Consider the following 17,173-nt stretch of genomic DNA (forward strand, 5'->3'; position numbering starts at 1 on the left):
ACACTTTAAGGCTCATTAATCTCACGTTCTTCCACAACGATATATTTGAAGCAACTATTGGAATTTAAAATTTCATAATGCTGCGCCTCAAACAGAAAACAAGACCTACTTCTGGAAACCAGGGTAGTGGATGAGTTCTTTTGGACAAGGAAAACGCATTCTTGATTTTTTTTGACTTTTGTTTGCTGTTAAAACTAATTTTTCAAGAAAGTGAGCATGATTTAGATTTCTTCTCTAATGAGAAACAGGGACTGATAGGATAACGATTTTATATCACTTCTGATAACAAGTGGAAAATGAAACGCTTTTCAGAAGATTTAGAAAAACAAAACAGGTAGAGAACAGAATGCAGGCATCAAAGCCAGAAAGACAATGGTGTACTCTTCAGCAGTAGAAACACAAGCGATCAGAGTCGACATTGGGGGAGGAGAATTCTAGCCAACGTAGAACGTCAGGAGAGAAAGCCATGCTAAAAGGCGGGGGGGAATCCCGTGGGAGGCGGGCCTGACACGATGCGCATGCGCAACCAGACTCCGGTGGCCGCCGCCGCGGAAGTGAAGCCACCTAGAGACGCCGCGCCGTTTTGGCGCTGCTGCGCGTGCGCGGGCGGAGGGCGCCGGAGTCGTCTGCTTTGCCGCCTCCGCGGCTGTCTGCCCTGGATTTCAGTCTCGTGCTTCCTTCGTCCGCTCGCCGGCGGGTTCGCGCCCCTCTCGAGCCCCTGGTCAGCGAGGCAGGGGAAGGGGTTGGAGGGGGCTGTTGATCACCGCGCTTAAGTTGTGCTCGGAGCGGCCATGTCGGCCGGCGAGGTCGAGCGCCTAGTGTCGGAGCTGAGCGGCGGGACCGGAGGGGATGAGGAGGAAGAGTGGCTTTATGGCGGTACGGAACTTCCTGTCCCTTCTCTTTCCCGGGTTCTCTCAGGCCTCCCCTCCCGACCCGCAAACTGCCGGCGTCCCGGGCCCCTCACGCCGCCGCCTGCGGCCTTTCGTGCGGAGCTTTCCCCGGCCTGCCTTAGGCCGAGCGCGGCGTGCGCGTTCCCCGCCCCCCTCCGCCTCCTCCCGCCCAGCCCACGCCCCCAACGCGCAACGACCCCCCCCCCCCCCCCCAGCCCCGGCTGCTGGGCCGGGGGCGCGGGATCGGAACCCAGCCTCGCCCTCCTCCCCGCCCGCCCTTCTCGGCCGCCTCGCCTCAGCACTCTTTCACTTGTTTTCTTGTATCGATTCTGAGCTTTGTTGGCGTGTTTCTTGTTGCCCTTTGATTGTAGGATGCCCTTCTTGTCCCACAAGCAGTCATTCTGTAATAATAGCTAAATAAAGTTGATGCTGTAAAACTAACGTCTTGTTTCTTGATGGTCAGTTTGTGTGGAATGCACCTGCAAGGGTACCTCCTTGTCTGAAAGTCGTGCTTTAAAAATAATTAATTAAAAGAGTGAGAGAAAGAGATGGAATACATTATGGCCCATAAAGAAAACCCCGAATGTCTCCTGTATTAAGGTGAAATTTTTCTTTTTTAAGAGACTTCGCTTTAACCCACATAGAAGTACCTCATGTCCCTTAGGCTTATGGTTTTCAGTATCATCTCGTGTTATCTATCTTTAACACAAAATGAATTTACTGCATCTTTTACTTACCCGTTGAAAGAGAGTTGTTTGACATTTGTTTTTTAACTTCTATGAAGTCACAGTCCCTTTTTGTCTGTTACCAGTGCTAAATTTGAAAGTTAATGTTTGTTTCGTGCCTAAAAGGCATATTCTCGATTGTGTTTAGAGTAGTCTAGTAAAAGCGCATGTTTGGGCACCTTGCTCCTTGACGTGACTTTGACAAATTTTAATTTTGGTAAACTTGTGAAATACATTACCTTTGGTGCAAGATTTATCATTAGTTAGTACTCTTTGAAATGTAACTGTGTAGGGTTTCTTTTACAAAGATCTAGAAATCTTTAATACTTAAAAGTTGGTTTTTTTAAAATTTTATTTTTCATTAAAAACATAATCTTGTTAAGTCATTATAAGGTGATCTAACTTTGGATATGCTTATAGGCCCATGGGACGTGCATGTGCACACTGATTTGGCAAAGGACCTAGGTTAGTGCTTGTGATGATCACTTCAGATTTTCATAATAATAGTTTCTTTAAGAGTGATTTGTTTGTTAATTTTATTTATTTATGTATGTATTTTTTTTGGTAGATGAAAATGAAGTTGAAAGGCCAGAAGAAGAAAATGCCAGGTTAGTGAAATTTCTTATTGATACTTAACAAATATTGTGTGGTACAGTGATCCTGTCGACAGACTGTCAGCATGATTTGGTTATCATCATTGGCTTGAATGAGATTGGAAACATTGCGTCCTTTATTACTATTTCAGGATGTACTCTTAAACCAATTCTGTTTGCTAATAGCCTAGGGGACAAAAAAGTTTTGAGGTAAGGGTTTGAATATTTTTCATGTTAAGTAACTTCATAACCTTAAGTGAGCTCAGTAGTGGAGTATATAGTATAACCATTACACTACTAAGGAAAAAAGGTTTAAATTTTAAAAAAATAATTATTTGGGTAACTACTTTTACAACTTAACAACTTAAGTATTTCAAATTTAAAATTAAAAGTGGAATGAATGAATTTGTTATAAGATTGAAAGTGTTTGTTAGATTATTAGAAAGGTGTGAGTGTCCTTTATCGAACATATTAGGGAGCTAGAAACTTATCCTAAATTCATAATAGCTCATGGATACAAGTACATGGATGGATACATGCTGACATTACTCTGACCAGATTCCTTAGTGTCTTATAATGAGGGAGGCATGATTGCAAAAAGGAGTTTTAAAGATATTTGGGTTTAAAAAGAGGAGGAAATGCCACGTCACACCCACTAGGATGGCTGTAATCAAGACAGGTAGTAACAGGTGCTCCTGAAAATACAGAGAAATTGTAACTCTGATGGTGGAATTGTAAAATGGTGCAACTACTATGGAAACCTGTCTAACAGTTTCTCTAAAGGTTAAAACCTAGAGCTGCCATATGTACATGATCCAGGAATCCTACTCCTAGATACATTCTTTAGAGAAATTAAAACACACATCACAAAAAGTTTTATGTGAATGTTCATAGCAGCATTATTCATAATAGCCAAATATGAAAGTAACCCAAGTGTCCATTAAATGATGAATGAACAGATTTAGAAAAGTGATATATTCATAAGTTGAAATACTGTTTGACAGTAAAGAGAAATGAAGTACTGACATGTGTTAGAATACAGTTGAACCTTGAAAACATTATACTTGGTGAATGAAGCCAGTCACAAAGGACTGTGTAGTGCGTTTCTAATTATTAAGTGTACACAATAGGTAAATCCAAAGAGACAGAAAGTAGTTAGTAGTTACCGGGGTAGGGAAAAATGGAGACCAACTACATACCTGTAAGATTTCTTTTTGGGATGATGGAAGTGTACTATAATTAGATAAATACAGTGTTCTGTCTTCATACTTAACGATCTTCTGGTTGTATGCTTCAAATGAGTAGATTGTATGGTATATGAATTGTATCTCTGCTGCTATTTTTTAAAAAGTGAAGGGAAGAAGTGAGAAATGGAAACAGCTTACAGGGTGTTGAACTTATTCTTTGTTTAAAATACCCCTGTTTTGGACTTTTTTTTTTTTTTTTTTAATTATTAACTCAGTACTGTACCGTCTGAAATCTTGTTATTTAATTTTGAAATGGATATATCCAAACCAGTTCCTAACCCTGATCTCAGTTAATCACAAAGTTAGGATTTGTGTAGTCTATAGTGATGAAAGTAATATTACTTCCTATCCTGTTTTTCAGTTGGTCCAGAAATTAATGATAATAACAGGATTTTGTGAACTAATTTTTATTTTCTTTTCTTAATATGAGTTCTTGGCTACAATTCTTGAAGCTTATTTTCTGATTTCTTACTTCCTCAGTACACAACCTGATTAAATTGATTGGAGAGGAAGCCTTCTCCCTCCCTTGTCACCGTCAAAATGTCTTCATGTTCCTTATTAACACTTTATTTGGAAAGCAGTTTATTTCATGCAAAGGAGAAGATCTATCTTTAAAATTTTATTTTTCTAGAAAAAGCTTATAATTTTACCACATTTCTAGTATGTTAGTGGTGATAGAGAATAAGTCTGTTGGGCACGAGCACCCTGCCAAACCTGTGTTCTGGTATTCAGAGTGGTACATATTACATTGCCCTAAATGATCTGAGCTCTTGCTATTAGTTTTCCCCAGATTCTTTGTGACTAAAAAAGTGACTAACCCATCCTTGAAACTGTTATTAACCATTGCATTGTGCTATCTCTAATTGTCATGTTTCATTGATCCAAGATTTGGTTAAATATACTGTTTTGTGACATAAAAGAACAAGCCCAGCTGGTTTCTGAGAAATGTACTGAATAATCATAGTTGCATGTTTTTTTCCTTGGGCTAGTGTAGAACAATGAAAATTTAACAGATAAATTTTCAGGTTTTGCCCTTCATTTTAGTTTATTTGGAAATTGTATTACCAAAAAAAAAAAACACTCGAGATTAAATTGATTCCTATAGAAGCTGTTTGACAAAAAGTGAAGTTTAGAAGAGATTAGCAGAAATTCAGTGAAAAGAGCTTTGAACTGTATCAACATCTGGACAATTTTCCTGGAAATGCTTTACCTAAATAATTGTGAGTTGCCTTGTACTTGAGTTTATTTATCTATAAAATGAGGTTAATGGTTAATTTCCACTATAAAAATTGTAGTTGTTAAAAATATAAAAAACCAATTGCACTACAGTACTGGAAATTTGACTTCATGGATAACGGCCATATGCTAAGTCTCGTGAGAATAAGAGTGTTTATTATTATATAGCAATTTTGTTATAACAGGGCAAATTCAAATTAATAACTAGCCTTAAAAAAGTATGTCATGTGTGAAAATTAGATCTGGAGCTCTTCACTGCCAAACTGGAAGGCAGTCTTAAAATTAACTTTTTAAAAAATCTTAAAATTTGTTTTTTATTTGACAAAGGACATATATCCAATAAGATGAAACTATAAAATGAGGAAGAAAAGAGGAAACTGTTACATAGCCCTTGGCAGTTCCTACAGTACCTCAATGTTCAAGGTAGTTTTAGGGTAAATAAGATTAAGTATGATGCATATTTTAAAAATGTAAAAAACTCAAATTGTATCCCACCATCAAACTGCAAATTTGGCATCATTAACAAACTGTGGTGCAATTCCATTTTACTTCCAGTGTTGAATGTACATGTTTTGTGTAGGCATTAGGAATAGCAAAGTAAAACAGGCCGTTTTTACCATCTTTTTTCTTATGCAACAGACAATAATTTCAAGAAACTATCAAACATAGCTTAAAAATGCTACAATGCTCCATCCTTACTTCAGAAAAGTAATACAAAGCATGTGCTTGTTTTTGTTGCTTGTAGTGCCAATCCTCCATCTGGAATTGAAGACGAAACTCCTGAAAATGGCGTACCTAAACCGGTAACACAAGGCTTTGAGATCTGGTTACTTCTCTGTTCAAAATCTTTATCGGTAGTTTCCCGTTCGCGTGGGAAAAAAACCAAAATTTAGCATTACTTGCAGTATTTCGCATGAGAATTAGTGGGAGGAAACTCTAGAAGAAATGGAGCATTTACAAAGGCTTAATGTTTATTGCTTTAATAAAAGAGCAGTTTATTATTAATAATAATAGCCTAGTTTTTTCAAAGCAAGCATTGAGTCTTGCAACCCAAGTTTGTCAATTGTTTTAGCAGATATATCTATATTTTATTTATATATATATGTGACAGTCTGACGTCATGCCTCTTAAAAGTAATGTTTTACAGGTAAACAAATCATTGTTCTTAGGAATATTTTAACATGTTTTAATCCTGTAAAAAAGAACTTGTATTCTGCAAGCTCGAACTTGTATACAAAAAACTATTTAGCCTACGAGTTCTACTTTTTTAAATTTTGCTCTTATGTGACTAAGCACAAAACAGCCTTTTAGAGTCAAAATAAAACCTTTGTGTATGGCCCAACTTTTACTCATAGAAACAAAGTATTCCCTCAGTCATTTGCATGCAGGGCCTCTACTGTGTGTAAACAATTGTCGGGAGTAAGTGAACTGTTCTTTTAACTGTTTGATGATGTTTAACCATGACTCTGTGACCCTTAAAAATTGTTTTCCTTTTACCTTCATGTTCTTTCTGTTAAGAATTCCTCAAATTTTTTTAAGTTTATCTTCTAGGTATTTTAGTATGTTGCCTTAGATCCATACTTTTAAGAGGAGCAGTTCTTTATAGGAAAAATACATACAGTGTTATTTACAAAAAGACAATGAAAAAAAGTTTTACTTAACATCGTTATCCTTTTGTCATGTAAAGCTTCCGAGTTGTAAATGAGTTGAAATAGGCAGCAGCACTATAACTTTTTCCTTTAAAAGGAGCTCAAAAAATGCAAAACAGTTACCTTTTCAGTTACTCATCTCAAATCAAATGTTGAAATGGATTAATGAGTGCATTTTGTGGTTATTTTTTTGGTGTAGAAAGTGACTGAGACTGAAGACGATAGTGATAGCGACAGTGATGATGATGAGGACGATGTTCACGTCACTATAGGAGACATTAAAACGGGAGCACCACAGTATGGGTGAGTTATAAGTAACAGTTGTATGTGCTTAAAGGCAGTGTGCCTGTATCAGACAATTAGTGATTGATTCCATTGTTTTTACAATTTTCCATCTGACCATGATATGAATTCTTATTAAAATTTCATCTGACAAATTGCTAAGACAGTAGGTACAAGTTCTTGTCACAAGGAAAAAAAATATTTGTAACTATCTGTGGTGATGGATGTTAACTAAACTTACTGTAATCATTTTGACAATTTATACATATATCAAATCATTCTGTTGTAAACCTAAAGTTAATACAGTATTATATGTCAGTTATAGGGCTTCCCAGGTGGCAAGAGTGATAAAGAACCCTCCTGCCAGTGCAGGAGACATAAGGGACAGGACACAGGTTTGATCCCTGGGTCGGGAAGATCCCCTGGAGGAGGGCATGGCATTCAAGTATTCTTGCCTGGAGAATCCCATGGAAGGAGGAGCCTGGAGGGCTGTGGTCCATAGGGTCACAAAGAGTCAAGACACAACTGAAGCGACTCGGCATACATGTGTGCATCTAGTTGCATATCATGATGTAAAGGGATTTCAGAATGAAATTTTTTTTCCTAAATATAAAGTTAGGTAAACTTGTGTGGAAGTAGCAGTTTTTTATTCTTGAAATTGAAGTGTTTTTACAAATTAATTGAGTGCCACAGATTCTTTAATTAGAATTAGAAAACCTTAAATTGTTGTTTGCATCTATGTTGTTTTTAACATTTTATTACTTTTCCAGACCTGAGTTTAGTTTCTTTAATTTTTTTGTTCAATAAAAACAATAACCAAAGTACTTCTTTTTGCTTTTTATAGTGTATTTTTCAAGTGGTTAATAATCCTGAGGGCTGTTTATGCCAATATGTTGTCTCAGGGTTTATAGTCTGTAAAGCTGGATCAAGCAAATGGACTGCTGAGGAATAAAGTACGGATTGTGATTATGTTATGGTGGTAGAATAAGAGTTGACGTTTCTGTGCTTTTCAATTTGGATGTATACTGTGGTACTCGTACATTGAAAACAAACTTTTTGTTAATTACACTATTGTTTATTAGGCAGTCTTATCTGAAATGGAACAACATATGCATGAATGTTTTTGAATATTTAATCTAGTAGAGAAATTTTTTGAAGTTATTTCAGGAAGCTTAAAGGTAATTCAGTTGTCATAATCAGTTTTGCATTATAGTAATGACTGCTTGTGGAATTTTAAGACCCTAGCAACTTTTGGAGGGGCAGGATTTAAATGATTCATGTTAGGGTAATGCTTGATGTTCTCCTCATCTCCACTTAAAGTAAATGATTAGTGTTGAGCTCATGATATTAGTAAACCCTTATGGTAATAGGCCTTTGTCATCTGGGCTTCCCTGGTGGCTCAGATGGTAAAGAATCTACCTACAGTGCAGGAGATGACCCGGGTTCAATCCCTGGGTTGGGAACATCCCCTGGAGAAGGGAATGTCTACCCCCTCCAGTATTCTTGACTGGAGAATCCCATAGACTGGAGGAGCTACAGTCCTGCTGGCAGGCAGCAGTCCATGGGGTCACAAAGAGTTGGACACAATTGAGTGACTAACACCTTGACTTTCTTTTTCATTTGCACTACGCAGAAGGAACACTTTAAGATAATACCATAGTATTCACTGCATTTTTAGTAAGTATTGTCCTCTAAAATTATTTGTATTTGCAAGTATAGAAGAATTAAAGGAAATGGTGATTATTTTTTTACTAATATGACCAATTTTGGGGTAAGACTTTCATACAAATATTAAATACACATAGACTCCCATAGTACTTTATCTGAACTTTATTTCTTATAGCAGTTTCATGGATTGTAATTATGTTTGCACGTTTATCACAGTTAGACTCTGAAATCTTTGAGTAGAAACCATGGTTTATGAATTTTCCTATTTCTTACATTGTCCTACATATGGTATTTAGTAGGTGTTTATTTAGTAAATACACTGCATATTAAAAAACACAGTTATCTTTGAACTTTTTTCTTCCCTCAACATTTGACCATGAGAATTTTCAAACATTCAAAGAAGTTTAAGGAATTGATGTGGACACGTGTTTACTCATCAGCTGGATTATATAATTTATGTTTTGCTGTGTTTGCTGCATCACCTGTCTATCTACTACCTACCTCCATGCCTCCACCCACTCATCAGTCCATCTTTTCTTTTGTATTTTTTAATGCATTTCAAACTAAGTTACAGATCTTTCTGGAGAGTATAAAGCTTTTTTAACCTTGTTATCTCAAGATATAGCCATTGAAAACTGAAAGAAAGCCAAGGAGAAAATAAAATTTGATGAATATTTACTTTGTGCAGTGTTTTCAGAAGCAAATTTAAAGAGCAAATTGTTTTTAAGGAACAGTGCTAAATTGGTTTATTGCAAGCTGCTAGAAAGTAACAACTAGAATTGTTGTAGGTAACATACTTTTTGTTACAGAGTTTATTGTATCTATAAGTAAGGTAGGAAGAAAAGCAAATCTTAGGGTAGGAATAATTTACCTTGGGTAGAAGAGTGGCTTCTCAGCTATGTCTTTGAAATTCATCTGCTCATTCATTAAATACTTTATAAAGACAGCTTGTCTGGCATTCTGTTAATTGATGATGGGAATATAAACTATTCTTGTTTAACAAAAGTAGTGAGGAAGACAGACATGTGAGCAAACACTTTCTAGCTAAGCAGTGTAAGTGCTTAGCTAGAAACGTGTACAGGGATTTAAAAATTTTGAGAGGATGGTTGCTAAAAGTCTACTTGTGTTGAAGAGAAAATTCTAGAGGAGGTAGTATTTGAATTTGTTTCAATAATTCTTGAGACAGAAGGAAATGGACTGATGGTTTTGGCAGAGGAAGCTACTTAGATATAGTGGAAGCATGACTTAGAGGAACCAGAATGCTGGAGAATAAGGTAGATGAGGAAGGTTGCTTCTTTTTTTTTTTTTTACAGCTCTATTTTATTTAGAAGATAGCAGGAGAGTGAGAGAGAGAGAGAGAAAGAGAGAGAGAGAAAAGAGTGCACGCACGCGGGAGAGAGAGTCCCAGGTTGCTTCTTTAAACCACAGAAGAGGGAAGTTAGTACATTTTTGCCATGTAATCATGGTAAAGGTTATTAGGTCGGTCACATTTGAAATAAAACTCTAGCAGATGTAGTTGAGATGTGCTAGATAGAAATTATTTAATAGATTTGAAGTAATCATCCACATGGGGTGATAAAACTAAGCCAGCAGCAGTAATATAGTGATAGATGAAATAATTTGATATATATGAGTAAAGAATAAATGGAAATAACGTGGGTAACGGTTGGTTATAGATGGAAAGGGAGATAAAGGACTCATTGACCTGGAGATTTCTAGATTAGTTCATTGTGTACATAGCAATGTATTACCATATATGGGTAAGGTGGGAGGAGCGGGTTAAAATAAAATTTCTTGGTATATTTAATTTGAAGTTCCTTTAGACAGCCAGGTGCATAGCATCTAGCCCCTAGAGAAGCCTGACATCTCATGGTGGCGGGGTAGCTATTGATAGGTGTCAGATTTACTTGAATACAGTTTTCCAGACAGCTAAGCCTTTTTACTCACAATGAATGCAAAGACTTGGTGGCATTAAAAAAGAAAAGTAACATTTTAAAAGGCACAGTGGGGAAGGGAAAGTAGCTGGGTGGGAAGTAAAGAACTTCATGTAATGAACTATGGTAAGCCATAAATACTGTTTTGATTTATCCTTTAGCAGTTCTGTAAGAGGACCATTTGGAGACAGTCCTTGGTTTTTGTACTTTGACTTTCAAATAGCTGGGACTTTTGTATATCTTATATAGATACCTCAGAGTGCTTTTGCTGTGCTGAACTTGATTGTTGAAATGTAAGTATTAAGAGGTAGGAACCATATTTGTCCAGTTCCTCTTTCTCTCTGCTTAGCTTAGAACTATATGTGATACATTGTTGGTACTCAAGCATTTATTGTTGTGTCCGACCCTTTCGACCCCATTGACTCCTCTGTCAGGTTTCCCTGTCCATGGGATTTCCCAAGCAAGAATACTGGAATGGGTTGCCATTTCTTTCTGCAGGGAATCTTCCCGACCCAGGAATGGAACCCATGGCTCCTGCTGCTCTCCTGCATTGCAGGCAGGTTCTTTACTGTTAAGCCATGGGCAGATGCCGGGATCCAGCCCCAGCTGATCCAGGGTATTCGAAGCGGGGACGGCGTCGGCGACCTATTTATTTATAAATATTTATCAAAGATATAAAGAGTAATAGAATGAGGATAGCTCAGTAGGAAAATTCAGTGGAGAAAAGAGGCTGAGTAGCTTGGTTTACGCGGGAGACCAATAAAACTTCAAGACAAGAAGTTTGCACCACTTACGTAGGCCACAGGCGTCCTTCCGTTCTCCCGAAGGAGAGGAGACACTGAGGCCTCCCCGGTAGGATCTTAGAAGCCCAGGCATAATTAGCAAGCATGGCGGGTTCCGCGCTCCAGATGGAGAGTCAGCCAGAATTTGAGAGAGAGAGTGACATGGGGAGACCAAGTTTCAGTGAACAAGGCCCGCACTTTATTTTCCAAAGTAGTTTTTATACCTTAAGTTGTGCATAGAGGATAATGGGGGAAGGGGTGGAGTCATGCAAGGACAGCAGTACGTGGTCCTAATCGAAGCCAGGCTTTCAGACTTATCATATGCAAAAGTTCAGGTGAATTACATCATCTGGCCAGGAGGCCTGTTAACATTTTAAGAAACTTATCTTTCTCTAAAGGTGATTATTCCAAAGTCAGGCACCAGCCTCCAAAAAAGCATTGGACAAAGCTGCATTCCTGTAGGGCAAAGGTGAGGTGGGCTCAATCAAGAAAATAATTAACTCAAGGGTCCAAGGTTACAAACATTGAGGCTACTACTTACATTTCTATACACCCATTATATCAATCAATACACTGCCAAGGACACAGTAGGTAAGGAGTATGGAGACTTAGCAGCAAACATTGGCCCAATAAGTGAAAAACCCTTCACCAATACAATTTCTAATCAATCTTTTAACTACTCAAAGGAATCTGTGTTTAGACAGTTTAAAACATCTCCTGCCTCTCACAGTTGGGAGGCTCTGAACAATCACATGTGGCCGGAAAAACCTATTCAGGCAGGCTAGAGGATTTCCAAAGGAGTTTGTAGGTTGAAACACTGTCACACCCTGGAATTATTAACTGGAGCTGTAAGCTAACTCTTTTTTCAGAGAGAGGTAGTGGGGGACAGCCCCCCTGTGAAGTCAGAGGTGTTGGTGAGAGCACAAAGCAGAAAGTAGGCAGACTCTGATTTGGGGGTAGATGCTCGAGAATTTCCAGGGGGACTCCTGAGGCTCGATCCCGCCTTTGCGTATGCCGAGCCTCCTTTCTCATGACCTTTGCCATGGGCGGAGCTCCTGCTCCCGGCAGTGATAGAATTCCAGTTGAGCTATTCCAGATCCTGAAAGATGATGCTGTGGAAAGTGCTGCACTCAATATGCAATATGCCGGCTCCCGGCAGGCAGAAGTATTTATTAGATGAATTAATTAGTGAGATGATAAAACCTTCAAGTTGATAATGATGGTCCTCTTTGATAGTAACAGTTTTGTTTGGGCTACCTTATATTTCTTACATTTATAGCAGTGGAGCTTTATACAAATATTTGAGTATTTTATTGAATATAGCCTTACTTTTTTTAGGCAGAATAACCTAGGTGTCAAAATTAACACATTGGAGACAAAAGATGAACATTATTAGGCAGGCAAGAAGCAGTGAGTTTTTGCAAGTCCAAATGAATGAGTAGGAGATGAGGAAGTAAAAACTAGGCATGTAAACTATTCTTTCCTTTCCAGCCAAATTTCTGATTAGTTTGTAACAGTGGAATATTGAATTATTTACAGGTAGGTTTTTAAGATGGAAAATTAATATACTTTTAAATAAAATTGTTTTTATCTTTTATTAAGTGACAGACTTAAAATTTAAAACATTTTCTAAAATTTTTGAGTTTAGTGTCAGTCTATCCAGTTAATATGTGGTTATATAATTTATATGTACATACTGAATATTTTGCTGTTTTCATTTCAGCATTTCAGGATAATTTTTATTACTTTGCTTTTAGGAGTTATGGTACAGCACCTGTAAATCTTAACATCAAGACAGGAGGAAGAGTTTATGGAACTGCTGGTAAATTTAAATTTGTAGTTGCATCAGTAGGAAAGTCGGGCATATATCTGAATAAGTCATGAATAGATGTTAGTTATTACAGCTCAGTTAAAAAGAACCATTTTGACCATATATAGTGGGCACTTGGAGAAGGCAATGGCACCCCACTCTAGTACTCTTGCCTGGAAGATCCCATGGATGGAGGAGCCTGGTAGGCTGCAGTCCATGGGGTCGCTAGGAGTCGGACACGACTGAGTGACTTCACTTTCACTTTTCACTTTCATGCATTGGAGAAGGAAATGGCAACCCACTCCAGTGTTCTTGCCTGGAGAATCCCAGGGACGGGGGAGCCTGGTGGGCTGCCGTCTATGGGGTCGCACAGAGTCAGACACGACTGAAGTGACTTAGCAGCAGCAGCAGCAGCAGTGGGCACTTTCCTGTAAATGGCTAACTAATAAATACTTTAGGCTGTGTGGGTCACATAGGGTTCCTGTCACGTGTATGTTTTTGTTGTTGTTTGTTTGTTCTACAGCTTTTTTAAAAGGTAGAAATCTTTCTTAGCTCACAGAATGTATGAAGATAATGATTTAAAACAGGGAAGTTTCTTGGTACAGAAATCCCTTATTATAAATAAGAAGTCTCTAATCTCTCTGTTTTATCTTATAACTACACCGTAAACTTTGACCTCACTTCTTATTTGTGGAAACGTTACTACTTAGTGTGAAATCTTGCCAGAATTAGTGCTAGCATTAGCAGTAGTAAAAAGGTGTCATTGTTTTCTGTTTGTCTGTGGTATCTCTCACTAATACGGTTCCTTTACTGTTTTGTAATTTTCTAAAGTAGGAACGAAAGTCAAAGGAGTAGATCTTGATGCACCTGGAAGCATTAATGGAGTTCCACTCTTGGAGGTAGATTTGGATTCTTTTGAAGATAAACCATGGCGTAAACCTGGTAAGATTATTGTGGATTATATCAGTTTGAAAAAATTTTTAGTATAAATAATCATTAGCAAAGTTTTTTTCAGCGTCAGTATGAACAATCATTAGAAAAGTTTTTTTCAGCATAGAATATTATTTTTTTAATATAATTTTTATTGTCTTAAGCACACAAGTAATAATGACTTATATTATTAAATCTTAAAGGTGACCTAGCATTATATAAAAGTAGACTCATTGTTTTTATTATAATGCCAATTCTAGAGGAAATCATTTTGGTCAAAACTTTGTATAGTTCTGTTGCTTTATGGTATTAATTGGGAGAATTGGTAAAATTAGAAGAGGTGATAAGACTTAATAGAACTCTATATTTTTGCAGTTTATTATATTTTATGTACTACATAAAAATAGAATTGAAATCATTTGTACACTGAAAGTGTGTTTTATCTTTAGGTGCTGATCTTTCTGATTATTTTAATTACGGGTTTAATGAAGACACCTGGAAGGCTTACTGTGAAAAACAGAAGAGGATACGAATGGGGCTTGAAGTTATACCAGTTACCTCTACTACAAATAAAATTACGGTAATTAGTAAATATTCCAAAATACCCCAGCCTTTTCTACTGTCCCAGTTTTATTCCCTAAATACATCAGTTTTTCCCTATAAAGGTGGTTAAATGCTATATGATAGTTTAAAAATTCCATTTTACCATGTTTGTTTTTTTCCCCTCCTTCCCTTCCAGAGTTTCATATTAATGATTATCTGATGTTTTTAGTTTCATGTTGCAGACTAGCCACAGCTGGTTTGTCTTTATGTGGCCTGTCAATTAAAAATTATGTGGTATCTTAATGGGGAATATGTTATTTAACTTAGGCCGAAGACTGTACTATGGAAGTTACACCAGGTGCAGAGATCCAAGATGGCAGATTCAATCTTTTTAAGGTGAATTTTAGTAAATTATCCTTGGTTGCTCTCATTTTTTGTTCTTGAGTCTGCTCCCATACCACTACTCGAGGGACAAGATTAAAATGGAAATAGCTACCTTTTTTCCAAATCTTCAGCTTCCTGGTGACTTACAAATTTGCTGATTGTTGTTTTATCTCCACTTTTGCAAGCATGTGAATTATAGCCTATTATACTAACAAATGCAAAGTAAAACTATTCTTGCTATATATTGTGATTTTATTTTGAGTCAAGTGTATGTTTGTTTGTAGGATATAAAAGTTCATGCCAACAGGCTAAGCACTCATTGTAGATCCTGCTGTAATTTTTATCAGAATTGGAGACTTATTTTTCCTGATTTTCTGTTAAAAAATGGTAAGGTAGATGGCGTACCCTGTATTATCTGTGTGACACTGAAATCATTGATGTGATGTCTCTTACAGTTTAAGGTATCTCAAGAATCTTAGGTATTCTTTGAGAGTCGCCAAGAAAGACTCAACAAAATTAGGATAAAGTCATTGATTTTTTAAATGAATATTTATAAGGAGCAAGTTAGTGAGGAACTTGTAGGTTGATACCACTTGGGTATCAGGTCTGACTTTTTGCTTCTCTATTCCGTATGATGATTCCAAATAATAATATATTTTCATACATGTGTGATACACAGCATCCCACAAACTTTCTCAAAACCTTATTATAAACTCTTCTTCCTTTATCTTAAGTCTTAATTCTTGATTCTTATGTTGAGTGACACTGGGATGTCAGTGACTGGGAGTGATTTTTAGTTTGAGCTATACACTCAGGGAATTTTTATAGGCAGGAACTTTTCTGTGTCCCTTTTGGGGCTTATAGCCCTGTCCTCCAAAATACTGCCTTATGCAATGCATGTGCTATATCCGCAGATGTAGCCGCTCTGCTGGACACAGTTCTGTATAGAGAATTTAATTTTAATTTACATCCTACTTTGGGTAAGTATTTGGTTCCTGTTCTGCTGTAAATATTTTGAAAGTGTTTGATGTCTCTTATTTTAAATGGTCATCAAGTTATTTTTGATGATACCTACTTATTTAGACATTGAATATACTGTCTTTTACAATTGGAATGAATAGTTAGAGAAGTTATCTTGATGAGGAAATAGTTTGTTGGCAGTGGTGCTTTTCATTTTCTTCCAACAGAAATGAGAACTGCCTTTTTAAACTTCCAGTTTTTGTATATTTTGTGTTTTCTTGCAGTAAACTTCTAAAAGCAAAGAATAAGAAGAAACTGCTAGGGTCTGGTCTTTTATTGAAGATAGCCATAGTGAATAAGTTATACATACAATCTATCAAAAAATTATTTTGAAGTTTCTTTTGATCATGTGAGAGGAGATGATTGTTCCATTCTGATTTATTTACTTCTGAAGGAATAAGGACTTGAATTTGATAGCTGTAGTCAAATTATTTAAGAAGTCAGCCTTATTGAATCAGAGAGTTATTCTTTTTGGAGAATAGAAGACATGGCTTTGTAGGGTGTAGTTTAATTTTAGAAAGCCTAGAAACCAGGAAGATGAGTTGGAGGAATTACTGCCTGTTCGTGATTAGGACAGTGAGTTACAAGTAATACTGTTTTGGTGGCAGTGTATGGTGTGGCTGAATAAAGTCCAAGCTCTTGTCCACTTCTCTACCATTTGGAACTGTAATTATTAGGATTGGTAAGAAGGAGATAGAAGGAAAAAAACTTGCCCAACTTTATTAACATATCCGAATGCCTTCATTGTGCCCAGCCCTGTGCTACAGTAAAACAGTCTTTGTGTTCAGGGAGCTCATGATCTGAGTGATGTGTACATACAAAATAATAACCATATTGTATTGTGAAAGTCTTATATTGGTGTATTGACAAAATACAGTAAGGAGTTCAAAGGCAAGAGTGGGTTATCCTACATTGCAGAGTCTAGAAGGATTCAAATGGGATGTGATGAAAAATGAGTAAGTTTGCATTACTAGGAGAGAGGAGAGTGGAGAAGATTGTAGGCAGAGAAAACAATGTGAACAAAACCAGATAGTGTGAAAGAAGAGTTGAGAATCGATGAAAGATAGAGGAGAGAAGCCTGGAAATGGTAGAAATGATATGAAAGACTAATGTGCAAGTACCCTACAGACGTATGAATAGGTAATAGGAAGCCATTTGAAAGTTCTTGGGTATAAGAATAGCATAAGCAAATCTGGTTTTCAGAAAAAACAGCTGGTAACCAGAGTGGGCCACAGAGTATAAAGGGTGGAAATGTGAGTCAGAGTCCAGACAGGAAACTGTTGGAGTACTATGGGCACAAAATGATCAAGGACTCAGACTGATGCTGGGGAATGGACAGAAGAACAGGTTTTTTAAGTTATTTTTATATCTAATACAAAGATTTTTTTTTATCCTTAGTTATCCGAGGGATAGCCAATCAGCATCTTTAAAATAACTTTTAAACTTTTTATTAAGTAAATTTTCAAACATACTAACAAGT

General features: G+C 37.0%; 1 protein-coding gene across 14 annotated transcripts in view; it reads left to right on the forward strand.

The window, feature by feature from the left end:
* The first annotated feature begins 525 nt into the window (after positions 1-525).
* Positions 526-17,173, forward strand: part of FIP1L1 (factor interacting with PAPOLA and CPSF1) — a 66,799-nt gene continuing 50,151 nt past the window's right edge. For 2 of the 14 annotated variants that reach the window (XM_055588584.1, XM_055588585.1), the window contains exons 1-7: positions 534-876; positions 2,184-2,223; positions 5,437-5,494; positions 6,540-6,643; positions 12,764-12,828; positions 13,651-13,758; positions 14,196-14,326. In XM_055588584.1, the coding sequence (XP_055444559.1) occupies positions 792-876; positions 2,184-2,223; positions 5,437-5,494; positions 6,540-6,643; positions 12,764-12,828; positions 13,651-13,758; positions 14,196-14,326 (591 nt within the window). In that variant the 5' untranslated portion in view covers positions 534-791. Of the gene's footprint in view, positions 877-2,035; positions 2,081-2,183; positions 2,224-5,436; positions 5,495-6,539; positions 6,644-12,763; positions 12,829-13,647; positions 13,759-14,195; positions 14,327-14,616; positions 14,686-17,173 lie in introns of all 14 variants that reach the window. The other 12 variants (XM_055588575.1, XM_055588576.1, XM_055588573.1 and 9 more) reach the window with 12 other exon arrangements.

Source organism: Bubalus kerabau, chromosome 7 (assembly GCF_029407905.1).
Source record: "Bubalus kerabau isolate K-KA32 ecotype Philippines breed swamp buffalo chromosome 7, PCC_UOA_SB_1v2, whole genome shotgun sequence".
Lineage (NCBI taxonomy): Eukaryota > Metazoa > Chordata > Mammalia > Artiodactyla > Bovidae > Bubalus > Bubalus kerabau.